General features: G+C 46.1%; 1 protein-coding gene across 2 annotated transcripts in view; it reads right to left on the reverse strand.

Annotated features, from left to right (window-relative positions):
- Positions 1-461: 461 nt before the first annotated feature.
- Positions 462-23,796, reverse strand: part of SGO2 (shugoshin 2) — a 149,066-nt gene continuing 125,731 nt past the window's right edge. For both annotated transcript variants that reach the window (XM_063932716.1, XM_063932715.1), the window contains 4 exons: positions 20,563-20,744; positions 16,505-18,499; positions 14,876-15,032; positions 462-1,481 (listed from right to left, as the gene is read on the reverse strand). In XM_063932716.1, coding sequence (XP_063788786.1) covers positions 1,466-1,481; positions 14,876-15,032; positions 16,505-18,499; positions 20,563-20,744 — 2,350 coding nt within the window. In that variant the 3' untranslated portion in view covers positions 462-1,465. The remainder of the gene's footprint in view (positions 1,482-14,875; positions 15,033-16,504; positions 18,500-20,562; positions 20,745-23,796) is intronic.

A 23,796-nucleotide genomic window follows, 5' to 3' on the forward strand; every position in this document is an offset into this window, starting at 1 on the left:
CACTGAGGTAAGCCGCGGGGGATGAGTAGGGTTGCGGGCCGGGAGGGTTAGGTTAGGCACTCATGGGGGGGGGGGGGGGGGGGGGGGAGTTTAGGGTTAGACAGCCGGTGGGGGAGAGGTAACACCCCCTTACTCACCACTGTCTGCTTCTTTGCAATCGGGATCCAGACATCAGTATTTCGAACATCGGGATCCCGCCCGCCGGCTTGTACCGTTTCTGACTTCAAAAATTCCTTCCTTCTACGTTGACCATTTACTTGGCCTTCACCATTACCTCTCCCAAAGATCACCATTATTTGACAACCTTGATGCTATCAGATTCTTACTCTTCTCTCTCCCATAACCATCCTCACCTAAAGTGCCAGTTTAAAAGACGTGAATGGAATACAAAATGTATTCAAGCTCATTAGCTGGACTAAGATCGTATTAAAAAACAAAAACTCACAACATTGTAATCATCATCTATTGAATGATCAACTTTTATTTTTCTTTAAAAAGGGAAATACAAAAAAGCCAACTTGGTATAAAACAGAGAAACAGCCGTCTTAATATAATTACACAAGATTGCTAAAAAAAAAACACAAGTAGAAAAGAGGCCACCTCACCTCTATAATAGCTATAAAAAGATATACAAGGCTAATAAGAATATACACAACACATACATTCCTCATAAAGGGGGAGATTTATCAAAGCTTGGCGAAAGTACTAACCAATCAGCTCCTAACTGCCATTTTACAGGCTGCGTCTGAAGAAGTCAGGAGCTGATTGGCTGGTACTCTCTCCAAGCTTTGAAACACCTCTCCCAAAGCCAGTTGAGGTGATTGAATGCTATAATAAAAAATATAAAATATACAACATCTACACAATGCCACGAATGCCTAGCAGCCTGGAAAAAAGGCGGAGGTGCTTTTAAATATTGTTTCAAACACTAATACTGTCAGGAGGGTCTAAACTAAGCATAATGGACTTTTACATATGCCGAGTGGTTCCTAAATCAGAACTGTGCCGTATGTGATATTATTACAGCAAATGTAAGAGGGGATATTGCAGGACACATGCAACCGATAGTATCGTTACAATGCGTGCTGTATGCTCTACCCGGACTCACTCCAGACACGCCCACCGCGCAATGCGACGCAGGGGAAACATGTAAAGCAGCTTCTCCCAGTTTGGTTTTTACATCTATTGGTTATTTCTACCAGTTCATAGCACCGGCTGTAAAAGATCCAGAAATGATCTGGAGTATTTGGAGACTGACATCAGAACCAGGAAACAAGTCAGATTTTATATAAAAGATCTGCAATAAAACATTTCATATTCTGTGAGCAGTGGAAACAATAAAAGTTAAAGTGTAGAGATAATTCCTTCACATTGTACACAATATTCCTTTTTCTACACAAGTCCCGTTGTGCTTTCTTGGGATTTGACGTCTTTTTCACCGTTTAAAATACAAGCGTTCAGGAAATCAGCGTCGCAGTTTGCTGTGAAATGCATAATAAACAGATCTGGGTTTAACAGGATGCATAAAGCAAACACACGTGACATGAATTTAGGCAGAGACTCGTGTAATATACATTTTTATAGTCACTTATTTTACAGGGTTCTATATGATGGAATGCTCAATCCTCTTTTTTATAGGTTAAGCTCATAAGTGGAATTACTTTCACTTTGAATGGAAACATGTAATGTAAAGAATAATCTGTTACTGCGCTAGACATTTAATTCTGAACCATTCAGTTTCTGCAACTTGCAATTTGTTCATTTCTCCAGGTACCGCGTCTGGAGGGCACAAACAGATTTATTTCTTACATTTACTAAAAAGTGGTAGGACTGCTGGAGGCAAAACGCAGACCCCTTTAACACAGCACAGTATCCGGAATGCATGAAATTGCATTACCTTATCTCTATTGTGATATTCACAGATTTAAAAGTAGAAGCAAAACTATTTTTTTTATTAATAACATTTAAAAGCAAAACAAAACCATATTTTATTAAATGTACGCTTTTTATTATACATTTTGTTTATAAAAAAAATAGGATTTTAATACCCACAGTAAATCCTTTTCTCGTAGTCCATAACGGATATTGGAGAAAACTAGTACGATGGGGTATAGACAGGGTCCAAAGGAGCCAGTGCACTTTAAATTTCTTGGACTGGGTGTGCTGGCTCCTCCCCTCTGTGCCCCCTCCTACAGGCAGTTATAGGTAAAAACGTGCCCGAAGGAGAAAGGATATATATGAGAGAAGGAAATATGAGAACAAAGAGTGGTGAGATGTACAGACCAGCACACCACTAACATACCACAACCAGCAACCGCTGGTAACAACTAGTGATGTGCACCGGACATTTTTCGGGTTTTATGTTTTGGATTCGGTTCCGCGGCCGTGTTTTGGATTCGGACGCGTTTTGGCAAAACCTCCCTGAAATTTTTTTGTCAAATTCGGGTGTGTTTTGGATTCGGGTGTTTTTTTTTTTTACAAAAAAACCCCTCAAAAACAGCTTAAATCATAGAATTTGGGGGTCATTTTGATCCCATAGTATTATTAACCTCAATAACCATAATTTCCACTCATTTTCAGTCTATTCTGAACACCTCACAATATTATTTTTAGTCCTAAAATTTGCACCGAGGTCGCTGTGTGACTAAGCTAAGCGACCCAAGTGGCCGACACAAACACCTGGCCCATCTAGGAGTGGCACTGCAGTGTCAGACAGGATGGCAGATTTAAAAAATAGTCCCCAAACAGCACATGATGCGAAGAAAAAAAAAGAGGTGCACCAAGGTCGCTGGATGGCCAAGCTAAGCGACCTACTGTAAATGGCTGACACAAACACCTGGCCCATCTAGGAGTGGCACTGCAGTTTTCTAGCGAGAGGATGAGTGCTTCCATCCTCATGTGAATCTGAACCACTAGCCATGAACATAGGCCAGGGCCTCAGCCGTTCCTTGCCACTCCGTGTCATAAATGGCATATTGGCAAGTTTACGCTTCTCATCAGACGCTTTTAATTTTGATTTTTGGGTCATTTTACTGAACTTTTGTTTTTTGGATTTTACATGCTCTCTACTATGACATTGGGCATCGACCTTGGCAGATGACATTGATGGCATTTCATCGTCTCGGCCATGACTAGTGGCAGCAGCTTCAGCACGAGGTGGAAGTGGATCTTGATCTTTCCCTATTTTACCCTCCACATTTTTGTTCTCCATTTTTTAATGTGTGGAATTATATGCCAGTAATATATCAATAGCAATGGCCTACTACTATATATACTGCGCACAACTTAAATGCACCACAGGTATGGATGGATAGTATACTTGATGACACAGAGGTAGGTAGAGCAGTGGCCTACTGTACCGTACTGCTATATATTATATACTGGTGGTCAGCAAACTGTGCAAAACTGAAATGCACCACAGGTATGGATGGATAGTATACTTGACGACACAGAGGTAGGTAAAGCAGTGGCCTTCTGTACCGTACTCCTATATATTATATACTGGTGGTCAGCACAATTTTGCACTGTACTCCTACTATATACTACAATGCAGCACAGATATGGAGCGTTTTTCAGGCAGAGAACGTATAATACTGGTGGTCACTGGTCAGCAAAACTCTGCACTGTACTCCTCCTATATAATACTGCTGGTCCCCAGTCCCCACAATAAAGCAGTGTGAGCACAGATATATGCAGCACACTGAGCACAGATATGGAGCGTTTTTCAGGCAGAGAACGTATAATACTGGTGGTCACTGGTCAGCAAAACTCTGCACTGTACTCCTCCTATATAATACTGCTGCTCCCCAGTCCCCACAATAAAGCAGTGTGAGCACAGATATATGCAGCACACTGAGCACAGATATAGATCGTTTTTCAGGCAGAGAACGTATAATACTGGTGGTCACTGTCAGCAAAACTCTGCACTGTACTCCTCCTATAATACTGCTGGTCCCCAGAATAAAGATATGCAGCCCCCTGAAACAAAGTGAGAGGACGCCAGCCACGTCCTCTCAGGGTGTAGTACGGGTGACCGGCGGTCTCCTGACCGCCGGTCACCTTACCGACGCCGGGATCCCGGCAGCAATACGACGCCGGGATCCCGGCGGGGAGGGGCGAGTGCAGCAAGCCCCTTGCGGGCTCGCCACGCTGCGGGCTCGGTGGCGACCTGCGGTCGCCACGGGTGCTATTACCACTCTATGGGTGTCGTGGACACCCACGAGTGGAAATAGTCCCTGTTGGTCGGCATGCCGACCATCAGGATAGTGAGCCGTCGGGCTCACGGAGGAGGTCATGTGACTGTCGGTCAGCCGACCGGCGGTCACATGACTACCACCCTCCTCTCACTATCATTTTCAATGCACGAGTGAAAAATGGCGGCGACGCGCGGCTCCTTATATAGAATCTGAATCTCGCGAGAATCCGACAGCGGGATGATGCCGTTCGGGCGCGCTCGGGTTAACCGAGCAAGGCGGGAGGATCCGAGTCTGCCTCGGACCCGTGTAAAAAGGGTGAAGTTCGAGGGGGTTCGGATTCCGAGGAACCGAACCCGCTCATCACTAGTAACAACAGCAGCGACAGCTGAACAGTTAACTATAAAACAAGAACTTGCAGAAAAGTCACCGCACTGAGGCGGGCGCCCAATATCCCTTATGGACTACGAGAAAAGGCTTAACCGGTAGGTATTCAAATTTTATTTTCTATAGCATCTATAAGGGATATTGGGGAAAACTAGTACGATGGGGATGTCTCAAAGCTTCCAGAACGGACGGAAACCTGCAGGGGACTGCTGCAGCATCGCCTGCCCAAACTGGGTATCCTCTTTGGCCAGGTTATCAAACTTGTAGAACTTCACAAAGGTGTTCTTCCCTGACCAGGTAGCTGCTCGGCATAATTGCAAGGCCGAGCCTCCACAGGCAGCCACCCAGGAAGACCCCACTGATCTTGTAGAGTGGGCCTTCAGAGACTTAGGAAACAGGTAAGGCTGCCGACACATAGGCCTGTTGGATAGTAAGCCTAATCCAATGAGCAATGGAGTGCTTTGAAGCAGAACAACCCTTTTTCTGCGCATCATAGAGCACGAACAAGGAATCAGTCTTTCTGACCTGAGCCGTGCGCTTGACATAGATCCTCAAGGCACGCACAGCATCCAATGCCTTGGGAGGAGCAGGAGCGTCAGAACTAGACAGAATTACAATAGGTTGATTGAGGTGAAACGAGGAGACCTCCTTTGGCAGGAACTGCTGTCTAGTCCGGAGCTCCGCTCTGTCCTTGTAAAAGACCAAGTACGGACTTTTACAATAGGCCCTCAATTCCGAGACACGTCGAGCAGAAGCAAGGGCCAGTTACATCACAGTCTTCCACGTGAGGTACTTGTCTTCTACAGTCATCAGAGGTTCAAACCAGGTGGTCTGTAGAAATTCCAACACTACATCCAAATCCCAGGGTGCCGTAGGCGGCACAAAAAGTAGGTTGTATGTGGAGTACCCCTTGCAAGAAGGTCGGAACTTCTGGCAACACTGCCAATTTCTTCTGAAAGAAAATTGAGAGAGCTGAAATCTGGACCTTAATGGAACCCAGACGTAAGCCCTTATCCACACCAGCCTGCAGGAAACGTACAAATAATCCCAAGTGAAACTCTGCGTTCCTCACACCAAGAGACATATCTCCTCCAAATATGATGATAGTGTTTTGATGTCACAGGTTTCCTGGCCTGAACCATGGTAGCAATAACCTTCTTGGAAAGGCCCTTGTAAGCTAGGATGTTCCACTCAACCTCCATGCCGTGAAACGAAGTCGCCGTAAGTCCGGGTAGACGAACGGCCCTTGTTGAAGTGCTCTTCTGAGTGGTAGAGACCAAGGGTCTTCGACGGACATGTCCAGAAGATCCGCGTACCACGCCCCCGAGGCCAATCCGGGGCAATCAGAATTACCTGGACACCTTGATTCCTGATTTTCTTTAGCACCCTTGGGAGCAATGGGATCGGAGGAAACAGGTACACTAGCCGGTATGGCCAGGGCGTCCACTGCCCTTGCCTGAGGGTCCCTGGTTCGTGAGCAATACCAGGGAAGTTTCTTGTTGAGCGAGAAGCCATCCTGTCTATTTGTGGGCAATCCCACCAGTCGGATCTGCTGGAACAGCAGATGGTGGAGCCCCCACTACCCCGGGTGGAGATCGTGATGACTCCGGAAATTCGCTTTCCAGTTGTCCACATCCGGAATGAAGATTGCAGACATGGCTCTTGCATTTCTTTCCGCCCAGAGGAGTATCTTTGACACCTCTCGCATGCAGGCTCTGCTTTTTGTCCCTCCTTGTCGATTGATATACGCCACCGCCGTGGCGTAGTCCGACTGTACCTGGATTGCATGATCCTTGAGCAGAGGAGAGGCTTGAAGCAGAGCATTGTAGATCGCCCGAAGTTCCAGAATGTTGATAGGAAGGAGGCTTTCGTGGGCTGACCGCCTGCCCTGGAACTGCGCCCCTTGGGTGACAGCTCCCCATCCTCAGACTCGCAACCGTCATGAGGTGGGTCCAATCCTGGATCCCGAAACTCCGGCCATCCAGGAGATTGGAGGACTGTAGCCACCATAGGAGGGAAATCCTGGCCTGAGGTGACAGCTGAATCATCCAGTGCATCTGTAGATGTGAGCCGGACCACTTGCTCAGGAGATCCAACTGAAACGTTCTGGCATGAAACCTCCCATACTGGATCGCCTTGTATGAGGCAACCATCTTTCCTAACAATCTTATGCAAAGATGTACGGACACTCGAATAGGTCGGAGCACCATGCGGACCATCTCCTGAAGTGTTTTCGCCTTGTTTATACCAGAGGACACCTTCTGGGCCACAGTATTCAGCAACATCCCCAGGAACAGGAGCCTCTGAGTTGGCTCAAGGTGGGATATCTGTAAGTTGAGGATCCACCCATGGTCTGACAGAAGAAGATGGATGGTGCGGTCGATATGGAGCAACAAAAGCTCCCTGGATCTTTCCTTTATCAGAAAATCGTCCAGATAAGGGACCACATTGACCCCCTGGACCCAAAGTTGAAGCATCATCTCCGCCATCACATTTGTGAATACCCTCGGAGCTGTAGACAGGCCAAAGGGCAGTGCCTGGAATTGGAAGCGATCGTCCAGCAGGGCAAATTACAGGTACACCTGATGAGGCGGCCAAATCATATTATGGAGATAGACGTCGTTGATATCCAAGGAGACCATAAATTCCTGTTCTTCAGTGAGCTGGGATGACATATCAGACATCATAGTCTCCAGAGACCCTAACCAGTGGGGCCCTGGACCTTCTCCCCCAGTTCCTTAACTGATTTGTGAAGATTGACTGCATTGTTCACATGAAACAGAATCAGTAGATAATGGAGAGAATCTAGTGTGACATACACTGCACAGCTTGTGTTTACCCATGTTTCATAATGCTGCAGTTGTGACAGCCTAGGCGCAGTGCCCAGCTGAACAACAACGTATCAGGACGGTGGTCCAGCAGTGGGGAAGCGGCTCTGCACCTCGTAAGGCCGGTGACCGGCCCGCCACCTTCTGCGTCTTGCAATGCAGTCCTTCGCCTCACCACTCCCAGAAAACGGCACCTCTGCCCCTTCCCCAGAATGGGTCCTGCACATGCGTAGTTTCCCAATTATCGGGAAACTGCACTTTGGTTTGCATAAGCGATCCAAGCTGAATTAACCCCTGTGTTCTTTAGATCGGCCCGCTACACACATAATTGGAACAAACAAAAACAGTTTTCAAACAAGACAGAAGACTGCACGTTACAGGTTTCATCATTTAGCTTTGGTAACATTATGTCTCGTTAGCGTAAAGAACGCGGAAAAAAATAAGAATTTACTTACCGATAATTCTATTTCTCGTAGTCCGTAGTGGATGCTGGGAACTCCGTAAGGACCATGGGGAATAGCGGCTCCGCAGGAGACTGGGCACAAAAGTAAAGCTTTAGGACTACCTGGTGTGCACTGGCTCCTCCCCCTATGACCCTCCTACAAGCCTCAGTTAGGATACTGTGCCCGGACAAGCGTACACAATAAGGAAGGATTCATGAATCCCGGGTAAGACTCATACCAGCCACACCAATCACACCGTACAACTTGTGATATGAACCCAGTTAACAGCATGATAACAGAGGAGCCTCTGGAAAGATGGCTCACAACAACAATAACCCGAATTAGTTAACAATAACTATGTACAAGTATTGCAGACAATCCGCACTTGGGATGGGCGCCCAGCATCCACTACGGACTACGAGAAATAGAATTATCGGTAAGTAAATTCTTATTTTCTCTGACGTCCTAGTGGATGCTGGGAACTCCGTAAGGACCATGGGGATTATACCAAAGCTCCCAAACGGGCGGGAGAGTGCGGATGACTCTGCAGCACCGAATGAGAGAACTCCAGGTCCTCCTCAGCCAGGGTATCAAATTTGTAGAATTTAGCAAACGTATTTGCCCCTGACCAAGTAGCTGCTCGGCAAAGTTGTAGAGCCGAGACCCCTCGGGCAGCCGCCCAAGAAGAGCCCACTTTCCGTGTGGAATGGGCTTTTACAGATTTTTGGCTGTGGCAGGCCTGCCACAGAATGTGCAAACTGAATTGTACTACAAATCCAACGAGCAATAGTCTGCTTAGAAGCAGGAGCACCCAGCTTGTTGGGTGCATACAGAATAAACAGCGAGTCAGATTTTCTGACTCCAGCCGTCCTGGAAACATATTTTCAGGGCCCTGACTACGTCCAGCAACTTGGAGTCCTCCAGGTCCCTAGTAGCCGCAGGTACCACAATAGGCTGGTTCAGGTGAAACGCTGAAACCACCTTAGGGAGAAATTGAGGACGAGTCCTCAATTCTGCCCTGTCCGTATGAAAAATCAGGTAAGGGCTTTTACAGGATAATGTCGCCAATTCTGACACGCGCCTGGCCGAAGCCAAGGCCAACAACATGACCACTTTCCACGTGAGATATTTTAAATCCACAGATTTAAGCGGTTCAAACCAATGTGATTTTAGGAACCCCAAAACGACATTGAGATCCCAAGGTGCCACTGGAGGCACAAAAGGAGGCTGTATATGCAGCACCCCCTTGACAAACGTCTGAACTTCAGGCACTGAAGCCAGTTCTTTCTGGAAGAAAATCGACAGGGCCGAAATCTGAACTTTTATGGATCCCAATTTGAGGCCCATAGACACTCCTGTTTGCAGGAAATGTAGGAATCGACCCAGTTGAAATTCCTCCGTAGGGGCCTTCCTGGCCTCGCACCAAGCAACGTATTTCCACCAAAAGCGGTGATAATGCTTTATGGTTACATCCTTCCTGGCTTTGATCAGGGTAGGGATGACTTCCTCCGGAATGCCTTTCTCTTTCAGGATCCGGCGTTCAACCGCCATGCCGTCAAACGCAGCCGCGGTAAGTCTTGGAACAGACAGGGTCCTTGCTGGAGCAGGTCCCTTCTTAGAGGTAGAGGCCATGGGTCCTCTGTGAGCATCTCTTGAAGTTCCGGGTACCAAGTCCTTCTTGGCCAATCCAGAGCCACGAGTATAGTTCTCACTCCTCTCCGTCTTATAATTCTCAGTACCTTGGGTATGAGAGGCAGAGGAGGGAACACATACACTGACTGGTACACCCACGGTGTTACCAGAGCGTCCACAGCTATTGCCTGAGGGTCCCTTGACCTGGCGCAATACCTGTCCAGTTTTTTGTTGAGGCGGGACGCCATCATGCCCACCTTTGGTTTTTCCCAACGGTTTACAATCATGTGGAAGACTTCTGGGTGAAGTCCCCACTCTCCCGGGTGGAGGTCGTGCCTACTGAGGAAGTCTGCTTCCCAGTTGTCCACTCCCGGAATGAACACTGCTGACAGTGCTATCACATGATTTTCCGCCCAGGGAAGAATCCTTGCAACTTCTGCCATTGCCCTCCTGCTTCTTGTGCCGCCCTGTCTGTTTACGTGGGCGACTGCCGTGATGTTGTCCGACTGGATCAGTATCGGCAGACCTTGAAGCAGAGGTCTTGCTTGGCTTAGAGCATTGTAAATGGCTCTCAACTCCAGAATATTTATGTGAAGTGATGTCTCCAGGCTTGACCACAAGCCCTGGAAATTTCTTCCCTGTGTGACTGCTCCCCAGCCTCGCAGGCTGGCATCTGTGGTCACCAGGACCCAGTCCTGAATGCCGAAACTGCGGCCCTCGAGAAGATGAGCACTCTGCAACCACCACAGGAGAGACACCCTTGTCCTTGGAGACAGGGTTATCCGCTGATGCATCTGAAGATGCGATCCGGACCATTTGTCCAGCAGGTCCCACTGGAATGTTCTTGCGTGGAATCTGCCGAACGGGATTGCTTCGTAGGAAGCCACCATTTTTCCCAGGACCCTTGTGCATTGATGCACGGATACTTGGCCTGGTTTTAGTAGGTTTCTGACTAGCTCGGATAACTCCCTGGCTTTCTCTTCCGGGAGAAACACCTTTTTCTGGACTGTGTCCAGGATCATTCCAAGGAATAGAAGACGTGTCGTCGGGATCAGCTGCGATTTTGGGATATTGAGAATCCAACCGTGATGCCGCAGCACTACTTGAGATAGTGCTACTCCGACTACCAACTGTTCCCTGGATCTTGCCCTTATCAGGAGATCGTCCAAGTAAGGGATAATCAAAACTCCTTTCTTTCGAAGGAGTATCATAATTTCGGCCATTACTTTGGTAAAGACCCGGGGCGCCGTGGACAATCCAAACGGCAGCGTCTGAAACGGATAGTGGCAGTTCTGTACCACAAACCTGAGGTACCCTTGATGAGAAGGGTAAATTGGGACATGGAGGTAAGCATCCTTGATGTCCAGAGACACCATATAATCCCCTTCTTCCAGGTTCGCGATCACTGCTCTGAGTGACTCCATCTTGAATTTGAACCTCTGTATGTAAGTGTTCAAAGATTTTAGATTTAAAATAGGTCTCACCGAGCCGTCCGGCCCCTACCGTACCCGAGTCCGCTTGTAAAGCCCCAGCGTCATGCTGAGGACTTGGCAGAAGCGGGAGAGGGCTTCTGTTCCTGGGAACTGGCTGTCTGCTGCAGCCTTTTTCCTCTTCCTCTGCCACGGGGCAGAAAAGAGGAGCCTTTTGCCCTCTTACCCTTATGGGGCCGAAAGGACTGCGCCTGATAATACGGCGTCTTCTTATGTTGAGAGGCTACCTGGGGTAAAAATGTGGATTTCCCAGCAGTCGCTGTGGCCACCAGGTCTGATAGACCAACCCCAAATAACTCCTCCCCTTTATAAGGTAATACTTCCATATGCCTTTTGGAATCCGCATCACCTGACCACTGCCACGTCCATAACCCCCTTCTGGCAGAAATGGACAGCGCACTTACTCTTGATGCCAGTCGGCAAATATCCCTCTGTGCATCACGCATATATAAAAATGCATCTTTTAAATGCTCTATAGTCAGTAATATACTATCCCTATCCAGGGTATCAATATTGTCAGTCAGGGAATCCGACCAAGCCACCCCAGCACTGCACATCCAGGCTGAGGCGATTGCTGGTCGCAGTATAACACCAGTATGTGTGTATATACATTTTAGGATATTCTCCTGCTTTCTGTCAGCAGGTTCCTTAAGGGCGGCCGTATCAGGAGACGGTAGTGCCACTTGTTTTGACAAGCGTGTGAGCGCTTTATCCACCCTAGGGGGTGTTTCCCAACGTGCCCTATCCTCTGGCGGGAAAGGGTATGATGCCAATAACTTTTTAGGAATTATCAGTTTTTTATCGGGGGAAACCCACGCTTCATCACACACTTCATTTAATTCATCAGATGCAGGAAAAACTACGGGTAGTTTTTTCTCACCAAACATAATACCCTTTTTAGTGGTACTTGTACTATCAGAAATGTGTAAAACATCTTTCATTGCCTCAATCATGTAACGTGTGGCCCTACTGGAAGTCACATTTGTCTCTTCACCGTCGACACTGGAGTCAGTATCCGTGTCTGTATCTGCCATCTGAGGTAACGGGCGTTTTAGAGCCCCTGATGGCCTTTGAGACGCCTGGACAGGCACAAGCTGAGTAGCCGGCTGTCTCATGTCATCAACTGTCTTTTGTAAAGAGCTGACACTATCACGTAAGTCCTTCCATAAGTTCATCCACTCAGGTGTCGACTCCCTAGGGGGTGACATCCCCATTACCGGCAATTGCTCCGCCTCCACATCATTTTCCTCCTCATACATGTCGACACAATCGTACCGACACACAGCCCACACACACAGGGAATGCTCTGATAGAGGACAGGACCCCACTAGCCCTTTGGGGAGACAGAGGGAGAGTATGTCAGCACACACCAGAGCGCTATATATATATATATATATATATATATATATATATATATATATGTAGAAATAAAAAGCTGCGCATTCACCACACTTTCCTTAAAAATGCTTCCAGTCCTTGATTTATATCCTGGATCCCGTTTTCTATATGATGTGTGCTGCTGCTGCCTCCTTTAGGGAATGGAGCCACCACTCCCAGCGTGCATATAATGAAAGAAGAAATGGAGGGCGCAGATTTAAATACAAAGGTTCACAATTCCATTTAATTTTAACATATGCTCACATACATCTTAGTTAAAAACGGTGCACTTAGTCCTCCGGTCTGTCCAGCATCGGACCCGATCTCACCCGCCTGTGGAGCAAAGGACAGACGGTCCAAAACTGATCCTGGTCCCGGTGGAGAAGCGAACGGTATCCGTGATCCCTGCGGTTGAAGGAGATTCATCGACGGGTGAAATCTGCGCCCTCCATTTCTTCTTTCAATATATATATATATATATATATATATATATATATAGGGATAACCTTATATAAGTGTTTTTCCCCTTATAGCTGCTGTTATGTTAATACTGCGCCCAATTAGTGCCCCCCTCTCTTGTTTTACCCTTTTCTGTAGTGCAGGACTGCAGGGGAGAGTCAGGGAGACGTCCTTCCAGCGGAGCTGTAAGGGAAAATGGCGCCTGTGTGCTGAGGAGATAGGCTCCGCCCCCTTATCGGCGGACTTTTCTCCCGCTTTTTGCTGTATTCTGGCAGGGGTTAAAATACATCCATATAGCCCTGGGGGCTATATGTGAGGTATTTTCGACAGCCAAGGTGTTTTTATTGCTGCTCAGGGCCCCCCCAGCGCCCTGCACCCTCAGTGACCGGAGTGTGAAGTGTGCCTGAGGAGCAATGGCGCACAGCTGCAGTGCTGTGCGCTACCTTGGTGAAGACTGATGTCTTCTGCCGCCGATTTTCCGGAACTCTTCTTGCTTCTGGCTCTGTAAGGGGGCCGGCGGCGCGGCTCTGGGACCGGACTCCGAGGCTGGGCCTGTGTTCGGTCCCTCTGGAGCTAATGGTGTCCAGTAGCCAAGAAGCCCAAGCTGGCTGCAAGCAGGCAGGTTCGCTTCTTCTCCCCTTAGTCCCTCGATGCAGTGAGCCTGTTGCCAGCAGGTCTCACTGAAAATAAAAAAACAAAAACTAAACTTTTTCTTAGAAACTCAGGAGAGTCCTAGAATGCACCCTTCTCGGCCGGGCACAAAAATCTAACTGAGGCTTGGAGGAGGGTCATAGGGGGAGGAGCCAGTGCACACCAGGTAGTCCTAAAGCTTTACTTTTGTGCCCAGTCTCCTGCGGAGCCGCTATTCCCCATGGTCCTTACGGAGTTCCCAGCATCCACTAGGACGTCAGAGAAACAAACAAAAGACAGAAACGACAACCAAACACAAAAGGGATGACAGAGAGACATAAGTTGTCGAAACACGTTGGCCCGCATCTCTATGCTGCTGTGGACTCACCTGAAGGACCGTTTTTCCGGACTTGGAGTGCCTAGCAGGGTATTATCCGGACGATACTCTGCAACATACCTCCTTCATCTCCAGTCTGGTACGACCTACAGCACTATACTTAATATTATTATAAATCTGTATGCCATTCATACAGTATGAGCGAATTGGGATTTATTTTACGTTCTTGTAATTTTGAATGCTTTTTTAATGTCTTGTGTTTTATATGTTGCACACATTTCATTTTAGATTAAATATTCTATTTTATATATTCATTGTATATTGCCGTTGTGACGAATGCACAGATCATCTGCAAATCATCACCCTGGTTCACACTGGGTAGCGCCCGTCTCGGCATCTTTCAATTGCTAAATGTCCCCCTCCCCAATGTTTTGTTGCATCTGTGCCGTTTTTCAGGGGCTTTTGAGTCACTGGACTTCCTTGAGAGGTATAACTGGACTTTGCTCGATGTGCCTCTAGTGCAGTTGGTGAGGGAATCACAGAGCTCACGCTAAACTTCTACAAAGGATTTCTTATTGAATGCACAGAACTGCAGTCATCAGAACACAAAAGATAGCACATACATGCCTATTTCTTGGACCTCTCACCTAGTACACAATGCGGTTTGCAGCGAAACGCGTCAAAGTCTCTATACTGCCCACGTCAATAGGTTAGTAGGCGGGACCTGGGAGGCTGCACTGCTCTACCGGGAAAACTCCCCAAACTTCTGTCGGGCAGAAGGCATCCCGTGACACGGCCAGGAATAGACGCGCATGTTGTACGAGCATGAGCTATGAACCGCACAGGTCAAAGCAATTAATGTGATCACGCGTTAGTCTGCCAGGTGCCAATTTTGTAGCATCACGTTTACTGGCCACATTGGCAACAGTCTCTCCGGTATTTTTATTTTCTAAACAAGAAATGCGTGCAAGCGAGTGACAGATTTGCGCACCAGGCCACTTGTCGATGGCTAAAGCAACCGGACACACAAAACGGCCTATTTATTGGGCTGTGTGTGACCAAACACACTAGTGGAGCCAGTCATATCATTAGGGCTTACCATGTCAAGCTAGGCAACTTGTAGTTGACTGGTTTGCGCCTTCGGCTTGACCGAGCTGTGTCATCATCATCATCCTCCTTCTCATCCTCGGAGCAGGACTTAGGCGGTTTCTTGGAGCCCAACACTTTGTTTGTCAAATCCTGAAAAGGTTTAATAGCTGTGGAACCAAACAGAAAAACACATAAGAGAAATGTGAAGGAATGTCAAGTGCGCAATAGCAGCTTGTAATCTCTCAAACTCCTATGAGGTCTCCTTCAATGCTCACCAAAAGTGCTCAAGAATAGGTAAAAAAAAAATGGAGGAGAACAAGACGTAACAGCGCTTCAAATAGTTTTCTGGGTCTGGTATACTCCTTGTGCGCTCCCCGTTGTTAGGTAGGTACCATGCACAAAGGAAAAAAAATTATATAGTGAAATACCGTTTAATACAATAAAAACAGAAACAAATAATTAATCAGCACACATCCCAGAGCTTTAGACAAGTACAGCGGGTAATTACTCGATGATAATGAACTGTGGCTAAACAGCATGTGGGTTTAATTTGGGGGTTCCGGATTATCCCCAGTAAACATGCTTGATCTTACTGGATACACGATCTTCCCTCCTCTGTAAATCTTGTTATTGGCTTCAGGAACACCACCGACGTCTTTCAACCCCGTGCTGGGGTCTTTTTCAAGGTGCAAACATGCATTTACAGCAGAGGGAAGATCGTGTATCCAGTAAGATCAAGCAGGTTTACTGGGAATAATCCGGAACCCCCAAGTTAAACACACATGCTGTTTAAGAACTGTTTAGTCACAGTTCTTTATCATCGGGTAATTACCCGCTGTACTTGTCTAAAGCTCTGGGATTTATGCTGATTAATTATTTGTTTCTGTTTTTATTGTATTAAACAGTATTTCACTATATAAATTTTTTTCCTTTGTGCATGGTACCTACCTAACAACGGGGAGCGCACTAGGAGTATACCAGACCCGGAATACTATTTGAAGCGCTGTTAAGTCTTAGTCTCCATTTTATACCTATTCTTCAGAAAAACACATATGCTGGTCACTATAGGAAACACAAATCTGTATTCAGACCTGTTACACCCCGTACTGAGGCAATGACAGGTGAGAGCACTGGGGGTGATGCCGGTACACACTGAGCAATCGGGCCGATAGGTCGTTCTGAATTGTCCGGAACCGACATATTGGCCCCACGTTGTGTAACCAGCTTTACATTCTTAAGTGTTCTATCAGATCCGCAGGAAGGAAGCCACAACACGGATCACTTTGCAAGTGGAAGCATTATGCACATATAGGGGGTAATTCTGAGTTGATCGCAGCTTCAAATTTGTTAGCAATTGGGCAAAACCATGTGCACTGCAGGGGAGGCAGATATAACATGTGCAGAGAGAGATAGATTTGGGTGTGGTGTGTTCAATCTGCAATCTAAATTGCAGTGCAAAAATAAAGCAGCCAGTGTTTACCCTGCATAGAAACAAAATAACCCACCCAAATCTAACTCTCTCTGCACATGTTATATCTGCCTCCCCTGCAGTGTACATGGTTTTGCCCAATTGCTATCAAAAATCCTGCTGCGATCAACTTGGAATTACCCCCATAGATAGAATAAAAAGGTATCGTACCTGGTTCCTGGATCTCCATACTTTGTTTCTCAGTTCTACGCTGTGGATAATTATTGCTTTCAAGTATGTCTGGAGCTCCGCCGCTGTGGCTTTCATCCAGAACATTAAAGATCTTTGACGCACGAGGCATGTCCTTGGGATTACGGTTTTCAGGCGCTGAATGCTCCGAAGACTGACTAGCCTTTAAAGAGCCATCGACACTGAACGTACTGTCAGGGTTGGTGGCTGATGGGAATTCTACAAAACTTGGGCCCTCAAGCGTTTCATCGAGAATGGACTCGCTAACCATATCCAGGGTAAAGGAATCCCGCTTACTGGACAAGATGGCCTTCAACATCTTCGTGGGCTTATTAGTTTGAGTCGATAAATGCGCCGTGCTTTCCCGAACAAGCGTGCCTTTATCAGGACATGCGTCGTCCTCTTTTGCAGGCGCGATAAGAGTCTTTTTGCGCAGGCGAGCTTTTTTCTCTGGGCACTTGTAGAGTTTCTCCGCCTTGTGGTCATACGGTTTATCAGAACCCGGATCAGATGAATTTCTGGGATCAGTCTTCTTTAAAATAAGTAATGGATCAATTTTGGTCTCAGTCGTCTCTTCGGAGTCGAAGGTCATATTTGCGATGGAAGCCAAGGGATTTGGCTTTGGAATTACAAAGGTCTCTCTCCTATAGCTAATTTTTTTAGCTTTAGAACTTTTGAGCTCAGTTGTCACTGGAAGTGGCTGTGCCGAGCTAACAACATAGGTTTCCCTTCGGATTTGGGTTTCTTGCTTTTTAAAGTTGAAATCCGGAATAATGACATTTTTACTATTATCCGGTTGTTCATGAGTCTCATCTATGTTACCGGCACATTCTACTACATTTTCTTGATCTGTTAAACATGCGTTTCTTTTTCGTTTCCTCTTCGGCGAGTGTTCCATGGTCTTCGAGGCTCTCGTACGGTTTTTGGATTTTCTCTTCCCCACAGATCCTGCCCCCGTGGCATTGTGGCTTTTATCAATGCAAGGTTTGCTTTCCAGGTTCAGCATTAATTCATTCGTTCCGCTGAGCAAGGCCGGAATCTTCTCCGACAATTCTTGCCCGGCGGGCTCTGTCGAGATTTCCATTTCACAAACAGGATCCGAATTTGATATACTTTCCAAATTGTGACTCTTCTCCAGCTTTACAGGTCCTGGTAAAATGTATGTTCTCCGATAATCATGCCGATCACCGAGCAGAGATGGATTGAGGTCTGCTGAAGACTTGTTTTCCGGGGTCATCTTCCCACCGGACTCAAGCGCAGCCTCCGTCATCTGGTGGCTTTTAGTGGATTTTTTATTTTTTTGTGGGTCAGACGAGATACTTTTTTTCTTTGTTTTTTGACGGCCTGATTGCCTTACTTTTCGTAAAGACGTCCCATCTTGTCTTATGGGTATGTTAGACCGGGACTTAGAAGAATGCGTTTTGGATGCAATGGCAACTATTGCGGCGGTGTCACTGGACGTCATTTCCATATCGGCTTCATACACTGTTTTCTCTGGTTCGACACACCCACCTGCAGCAGGATGTGCGTGCGCAGGCTGGTTTGCAGTTGCTGGAACTTGTTCCGCTGGGGTAACGATGGAGCTTCCTTTATCAAGGTCTATTTTCTCCAACTGGGAATGACTTATGGATGACCGGTTCCTTTCCATGACGAGGTCAAAATGTGAACACATTTCACCGCCAAATCCTGCGTGCCCAGGGTCTGGGAGAACGGTAGTGGGTGTGCCCATATCCCACTGTGTACTGTGGCTGCTCTCTCTGCTCGACCCCGTGGAACTCTTGCTATGGTCCGATTTTAACGTGACTGTACTGGAACGAGATATTGTGGAGCGCTTCCTTCTCGTGGTCACAAACCTATCGCTCCGTTCCTCCTTGCTGCACGAGGAAAGGACTTCATCCAACAGTATTACAGGATTGCTGACTCTCGGAATGGATACATTATCCGGTGTGATATTCTCAATGAATGTCGGAAAACGGTCTGAAAAAAAAAAAAGAAAAAAGAAAAACACATTTAAGCCTGATACAAAACTGAAACAAGTTTCTTTAGGATACTCGTACACGTTGTTTTCTACGCCACTTTTTAAACTTGTAATACTGTATAACATCCAATTATTGCCCAATAACTCCAGCAAATCGGGAGTGAGTTCTTTGGACACAATGGGCAAGCTACGCCATTTTATTTGGAGATTTAAATCGGTCTTAGGTCCAAAGATAAATGAGTCTGCTTCCTACGAAGATACAGAGGGGGTAATTCAGAGTTGATCGATTGCAGCAGCAAATTTGTTAGCAGTTGGGCAAAACCATGTTGCACAGCAGGGGGGCATATGTAACATGTGCAGAGAGTTAGATTGGGGTGGGGTGTGTTCAAACTGAAATCTAAATTGCAGAGTAAAAATAAAGCAGCCAGTATTTAGCCTGCACAGAAACAATATAACCCACCCAAATCTAACTCTCTCTGCACATGTTACATCTGCCCCCCCCCCCCCCCCCCCTGCAGTGCACATGGTTTTGCCCAACTGCTAACGAATTTGCTGCTGCGATCAGGTCTGAATTACCCCCAGAGTGTACTCAACAGCTGCATTCAGCAAATAGCGTTACCCGACTCCTGCTATCTAGGGCCCACTTCTTCAAAGCCACCATTAGGGTCAAATGAATTAGTAATGGCGCAGAAGCCGAAAGGCCTTCAAAGCAGGAGGTGGTCTTACTGAGAGGGGGAGATGTATCAAATCCTGGAGATAAAGTACCAACCAATCAGCTCCTGCCATTTTTTCAAACAAAGACTGTAAAAAAAGAAGTTAGGAGCCAATTGGCTGGTACTTTATCTCTTTCTAAGGTTTGATACATTTCCCCCAGTAAGCGAGACAGCCAAGCTAATGTCACAACATAAGCAGTCTCTCTCGCTTAATCGGATCCAGTCTCTTAGAAGACAATTAGCTGTCATATTGCAAGCAGTGCTCTTAAAGACATTCCAACAGTGATTTATAATAAGCAGACGAACCAGATAATATTTAGAGACCAAACCTAGACAGAAAAAGCAGCCGCTTTCATGAAGATGAAAAAGCCAAACCATATCTCCACCACATACCATCCCGTAGGAACAGTTTACGGGTCTGAGTGTTACTACTCTACACTCCACAATCTGCGCAGGTCTCCGGCCCAGTCGTCTTTTGTACATGGCGAAGCAGACCCGTATCAGACTCCCTATCTTCTCCCAACGACATGAATGCCTGAACGGGACCAGTATGTGATCCCGGTGCTTGGGATCCCAGCATTCGAAATACAGACGCCGTGATCCCGCTGATTAAAAAGCCGACAGGGACGAGTAAGGGGTGTTCTGCCCTCTCCCCACCCCTCCCTACCCGCAGCCTAACCCTAACCTCCACCCTTAGTGCCTAACCCTAACCACCCCCTGGAGGTGGCTAAACCTAACACCCCCCCCCCCATGCCTGCTGCCTAAACCCAAGCCCAACCCCCCCCCCCCCCCGTAGCCTAACTCCCCCACCCTGAGACGCAGCCTAACCCCCCCTCCCTTACGCAGCCTAACCCCAACCCCCTCCCCCCAGGATGCAGCCTAAGCCCAAACACCCCCCCCCCCCACATTCCTCCCAGGATGCAGCCTAAGCCTAAACTCCCCCCTTCCTGGGCACAGCGTTACCATTACCCCCAACCATTAAGCTCAACCTCCCCCCCTCAGGATGCAGCCTAACCCTAAACGCCCCCCCCCCCCTCCCCACGGGCACAGCATAACCATTACCCCCAACCCCCTCGGGACGCAGCCTAAAATAAGTACAAGTTAATATTAAGCATTGTTATAATTAAATAAATCTGAATACTAATGCAAAATAGAAAATGCAAAAGCACTTTTCAGAGAAACACACACAAAAAGGAGGCGTTATGCATTAGCACCGGGCGTGTCACTGGCATTAAACACGTATAATATGTTGGTTTTTTTTTAATAAGTCACGGCGCCGTACCTGTATTTTACACTTAATGGCCAAGTAAGGCAATGCAGTGAAGTGGTAGCCGCTAATAATTTATTACCTTTGGAAGTTACAGAGTACGATTCTCTCTCAGGCTGACGGTCAGACCTCTCTCTGTCCGCGCTGGAGCGTGTAGATGGTGAAAGGATTAGTGGAAGACCATCGCTCACTACATCTGCTGGGGCATTGTGTTTCTGTAGTTCCACAGAGCTGGACGGGACGCGTAACGCCATTCCTGTCAGTCTAACAATAGAAAACAGGAGTCCTGAATAAAAAGTAGTCCGCTTTGCTACCGGGTCATTTATTTTATTTATGTCAGTGTTTCAAGGTCACACACTTCAGCGCTCCAATCTCCAGATTCATACAGGTTCCCTCTCCTCAAGTCTTTAAGTTAAGGTGCTCCACCCAAAAACTCCAAACACACAAACATTTATAAAGGGGGCAAGATATTCAGGTTCCAAGAAGTCCCGTCTCCTTTCAGTGGACCATCTGAGAAGCAAGTAAAGCGTAAACTGTACCAGACAGCATAATCCTGTCCATATAGGTTACAGGCCATAATCTGATGAAGAACATCAAGTATGAGTAGCCCTACTGAACAGATCTAACGGAACGCGTGCTGAGCTACCACCATACAATGCTGTCCACCTGGCCGTTCTGCACTTGTCTTTACCTCCTCACCTGGACGTCATCAGTTGAGTTAATGTATATTCTGGACTAATTAATTCTTCATCAAGTAGGATGTGAGAGTTTGGGCAAATACTGGACAATTACTGCAACGAGGGTGGTGAAATAACCTAATACTATGCCCATTTCTTTTTCATCCACTAGGGGTCACTGGAGTACTCTTGGGATATGGACGGGGCGTTAGCAGGGATAGGCACATTTCAATATTTAAATTAGTAACTCTCCACCCCCTCCATACTCCCAAAGGTACCTCAGTGTTTTTTCTGTGCTCAGTCAGGGTAGTAAAAGGAGAAGAAGAAAAGGATCTGTTTCCGGTGCACACAAATGTAAAAAATAACTTTTATTATAACCTTAAAATGTAGAGAAGAATATACTATTTCATCCGAGTCTTCTCAGATGAACTAATGCGAAATATTAAAAAACATGAATACAGTAATACGTATGTGAATTGACAAGACTATGTGTAATAGAAAGAAAGAGAGAATAAATGTAAAAAACTTCCGGCTGAACGTCTTTTTATGTGTCTATTACCAATCCAAACTGTCTCATATAGTTGATTTATAATATATTCTAACTCGACAGTACTATAATAGTATCTTTAATATGATAGAAATGTTTGCTTCTGGGTTTACTCACAATATTTTCAAAATGTAACTCAAATGTTACTCTTTTAGTTTTCCCAGACTAGTGGATCAATGTGTTACAATGTTGTTCTATTCGCTCATCTAAGAGATTCTGGCTCTCTGCCCAGATTATTAATATAATAGATACTCAAGAATAGCTGACAGTCTCCTTCCAGAGAGTTGCAGGGAAATGGTAATCCATACGATATATTCCCGTATTAATAGCAGTGCATTAATGTAAATATATCTGCTCAATTTTATCAAGGAATGAACGTGGAATTACTGATGTATACTCATATGTGTTGATAATTGAATAAGTTTTATCTAGATGTCCCCATGTGAACATCTCTCACATAAAGTGTCAGGTGTCCTCTTTGGATAATCGAAACCCCGAAACAAAACAGGATTAAATCACCCCACAATATAATGGGGGGGGGCTCTCATACCAAGAAAATAGGAGTTTTTTTCAAAATGTTAGGAGCATCTAATCCTTGTCTGCTATGTTTATCTCTCACATATAGTGTCAGACGTATTAATACCTCATAGCAGTCAGTGTGCTCGTTATTTACAAATAGGAGTTTTTCTAAGAGCTTTTGTCCTGTTAATGTTTCATCCGTCTTTCATATATAGTGCCAAGCGACAGATATATAACTAGCACATTTAGTGCACTGCAGAGGATTTTCAATATATGAATGATTTTACCTCTCACTCTTGGTGTCAGGTATATTATGTTTACATATGAATGTATATATCAATTAGTATCATATGATTTCTCACTCTCTGCGTTGGTTCGTGAGTGTCGTATCTATAAGGAACCCCTATAACGAGGGGGAGCAGTATACACTCGTAATCCGTATCGGATAACTGTTTAATCTATATAAGTATATATAACTGTTCGTATGAATTGCTGGGCAGAGAGAAACGTTCAGGAAGCACGTGTCATGTTAGTGCTGTGAGTCTTAATCAGTATCTGTGATACACATATGCTAATGAATATGGGTAATTGTCCAAGGCTTAGTATCCAATAGACACTCCCAAATAATTTTAGCACATATGCATATCATATATAAGTAGCTCACTCATTCATACAGATGTATCAGCACACGTTATGTGGGTTCAGACAAATTGTCAGAGAGATATCTCACTATCTCTCCCATACATTCAAATCAGCATGTTTGATACATAGTAATTTAGTGATATGATTGATAATTCAGTGCACACTGTATGAAAATGCACAACGTTGGAGCTTCCAGCTTCCATTTGCCGTACCATACACGGCTTTTAGTTTCAGAGATGGGCAGACATGATTTAGATATACATTAGTTAGATATTTGGTTAGACATGTAGGACGCCCAGCCGGTCCGTCCTACGTACGTTTCACAAAAGGCTTCGTCAGGGTAACCCGAGACGGGGGAAGCGCAATCCTTTTATGTAGTCCGCATCCAATCGTCGTTTCCCACGGACTTTCAAAATTAAGTTGGCGCCAAGAGCCGTTGTAGTTTGAAGTGTTGCTGTGTCTGAGATCTCATCATTTAATCACAGGGCTGAAACCTTATTAATGGATCCGTCAGCAGAATCCTAGATGACAAATTAATTATTCTCAAGGAATCTGTTGGTTCCAATATTACTTCCTGTAATTCCCCCTCTCTCGTGGCTCCTCTCTCCACTCTCTCTCCTCCCTTTTTCTTCTTGTACCTCCTCTTCCCCCTCCTTGTCCTCTTGTATTTGCGGTTCGGGAGAATCTGGGGGTTCGTCCTAAAAAAACCCTTTCTCTCTGGAAGTTGGTAGTGTTGGACCCTTCGCTCTCAGATGAATCGATGTCTGACGTGGTGTAATTCAAATGATTATCTGTTCCTGTTTTGGAGGGTCTTGTTCTCCATTTGAACACTCTGTTATTCGAATAATCATTTTTGTCTCTTTGCATTTTGTTCCTCTTCCTCTCCATAATCATTTTCTCATACTGTTCAATGTCTTTCTTATGTTTTTCA

Source organism: Pseudophryne corroboree, chromosome 7 (assembly GCF_028390025.1).
Source record: "Pseudophryne corroboree isolate aPseCor3 chromosome 7, aPseCor3.hap2, whole genome shotgun sequence".
NCBI lineage: Eukaryota > Metazoa > Chordata > Amphibia > Anura > Myobatrachidae > Pseudophryne > Pseudophryne corroboree.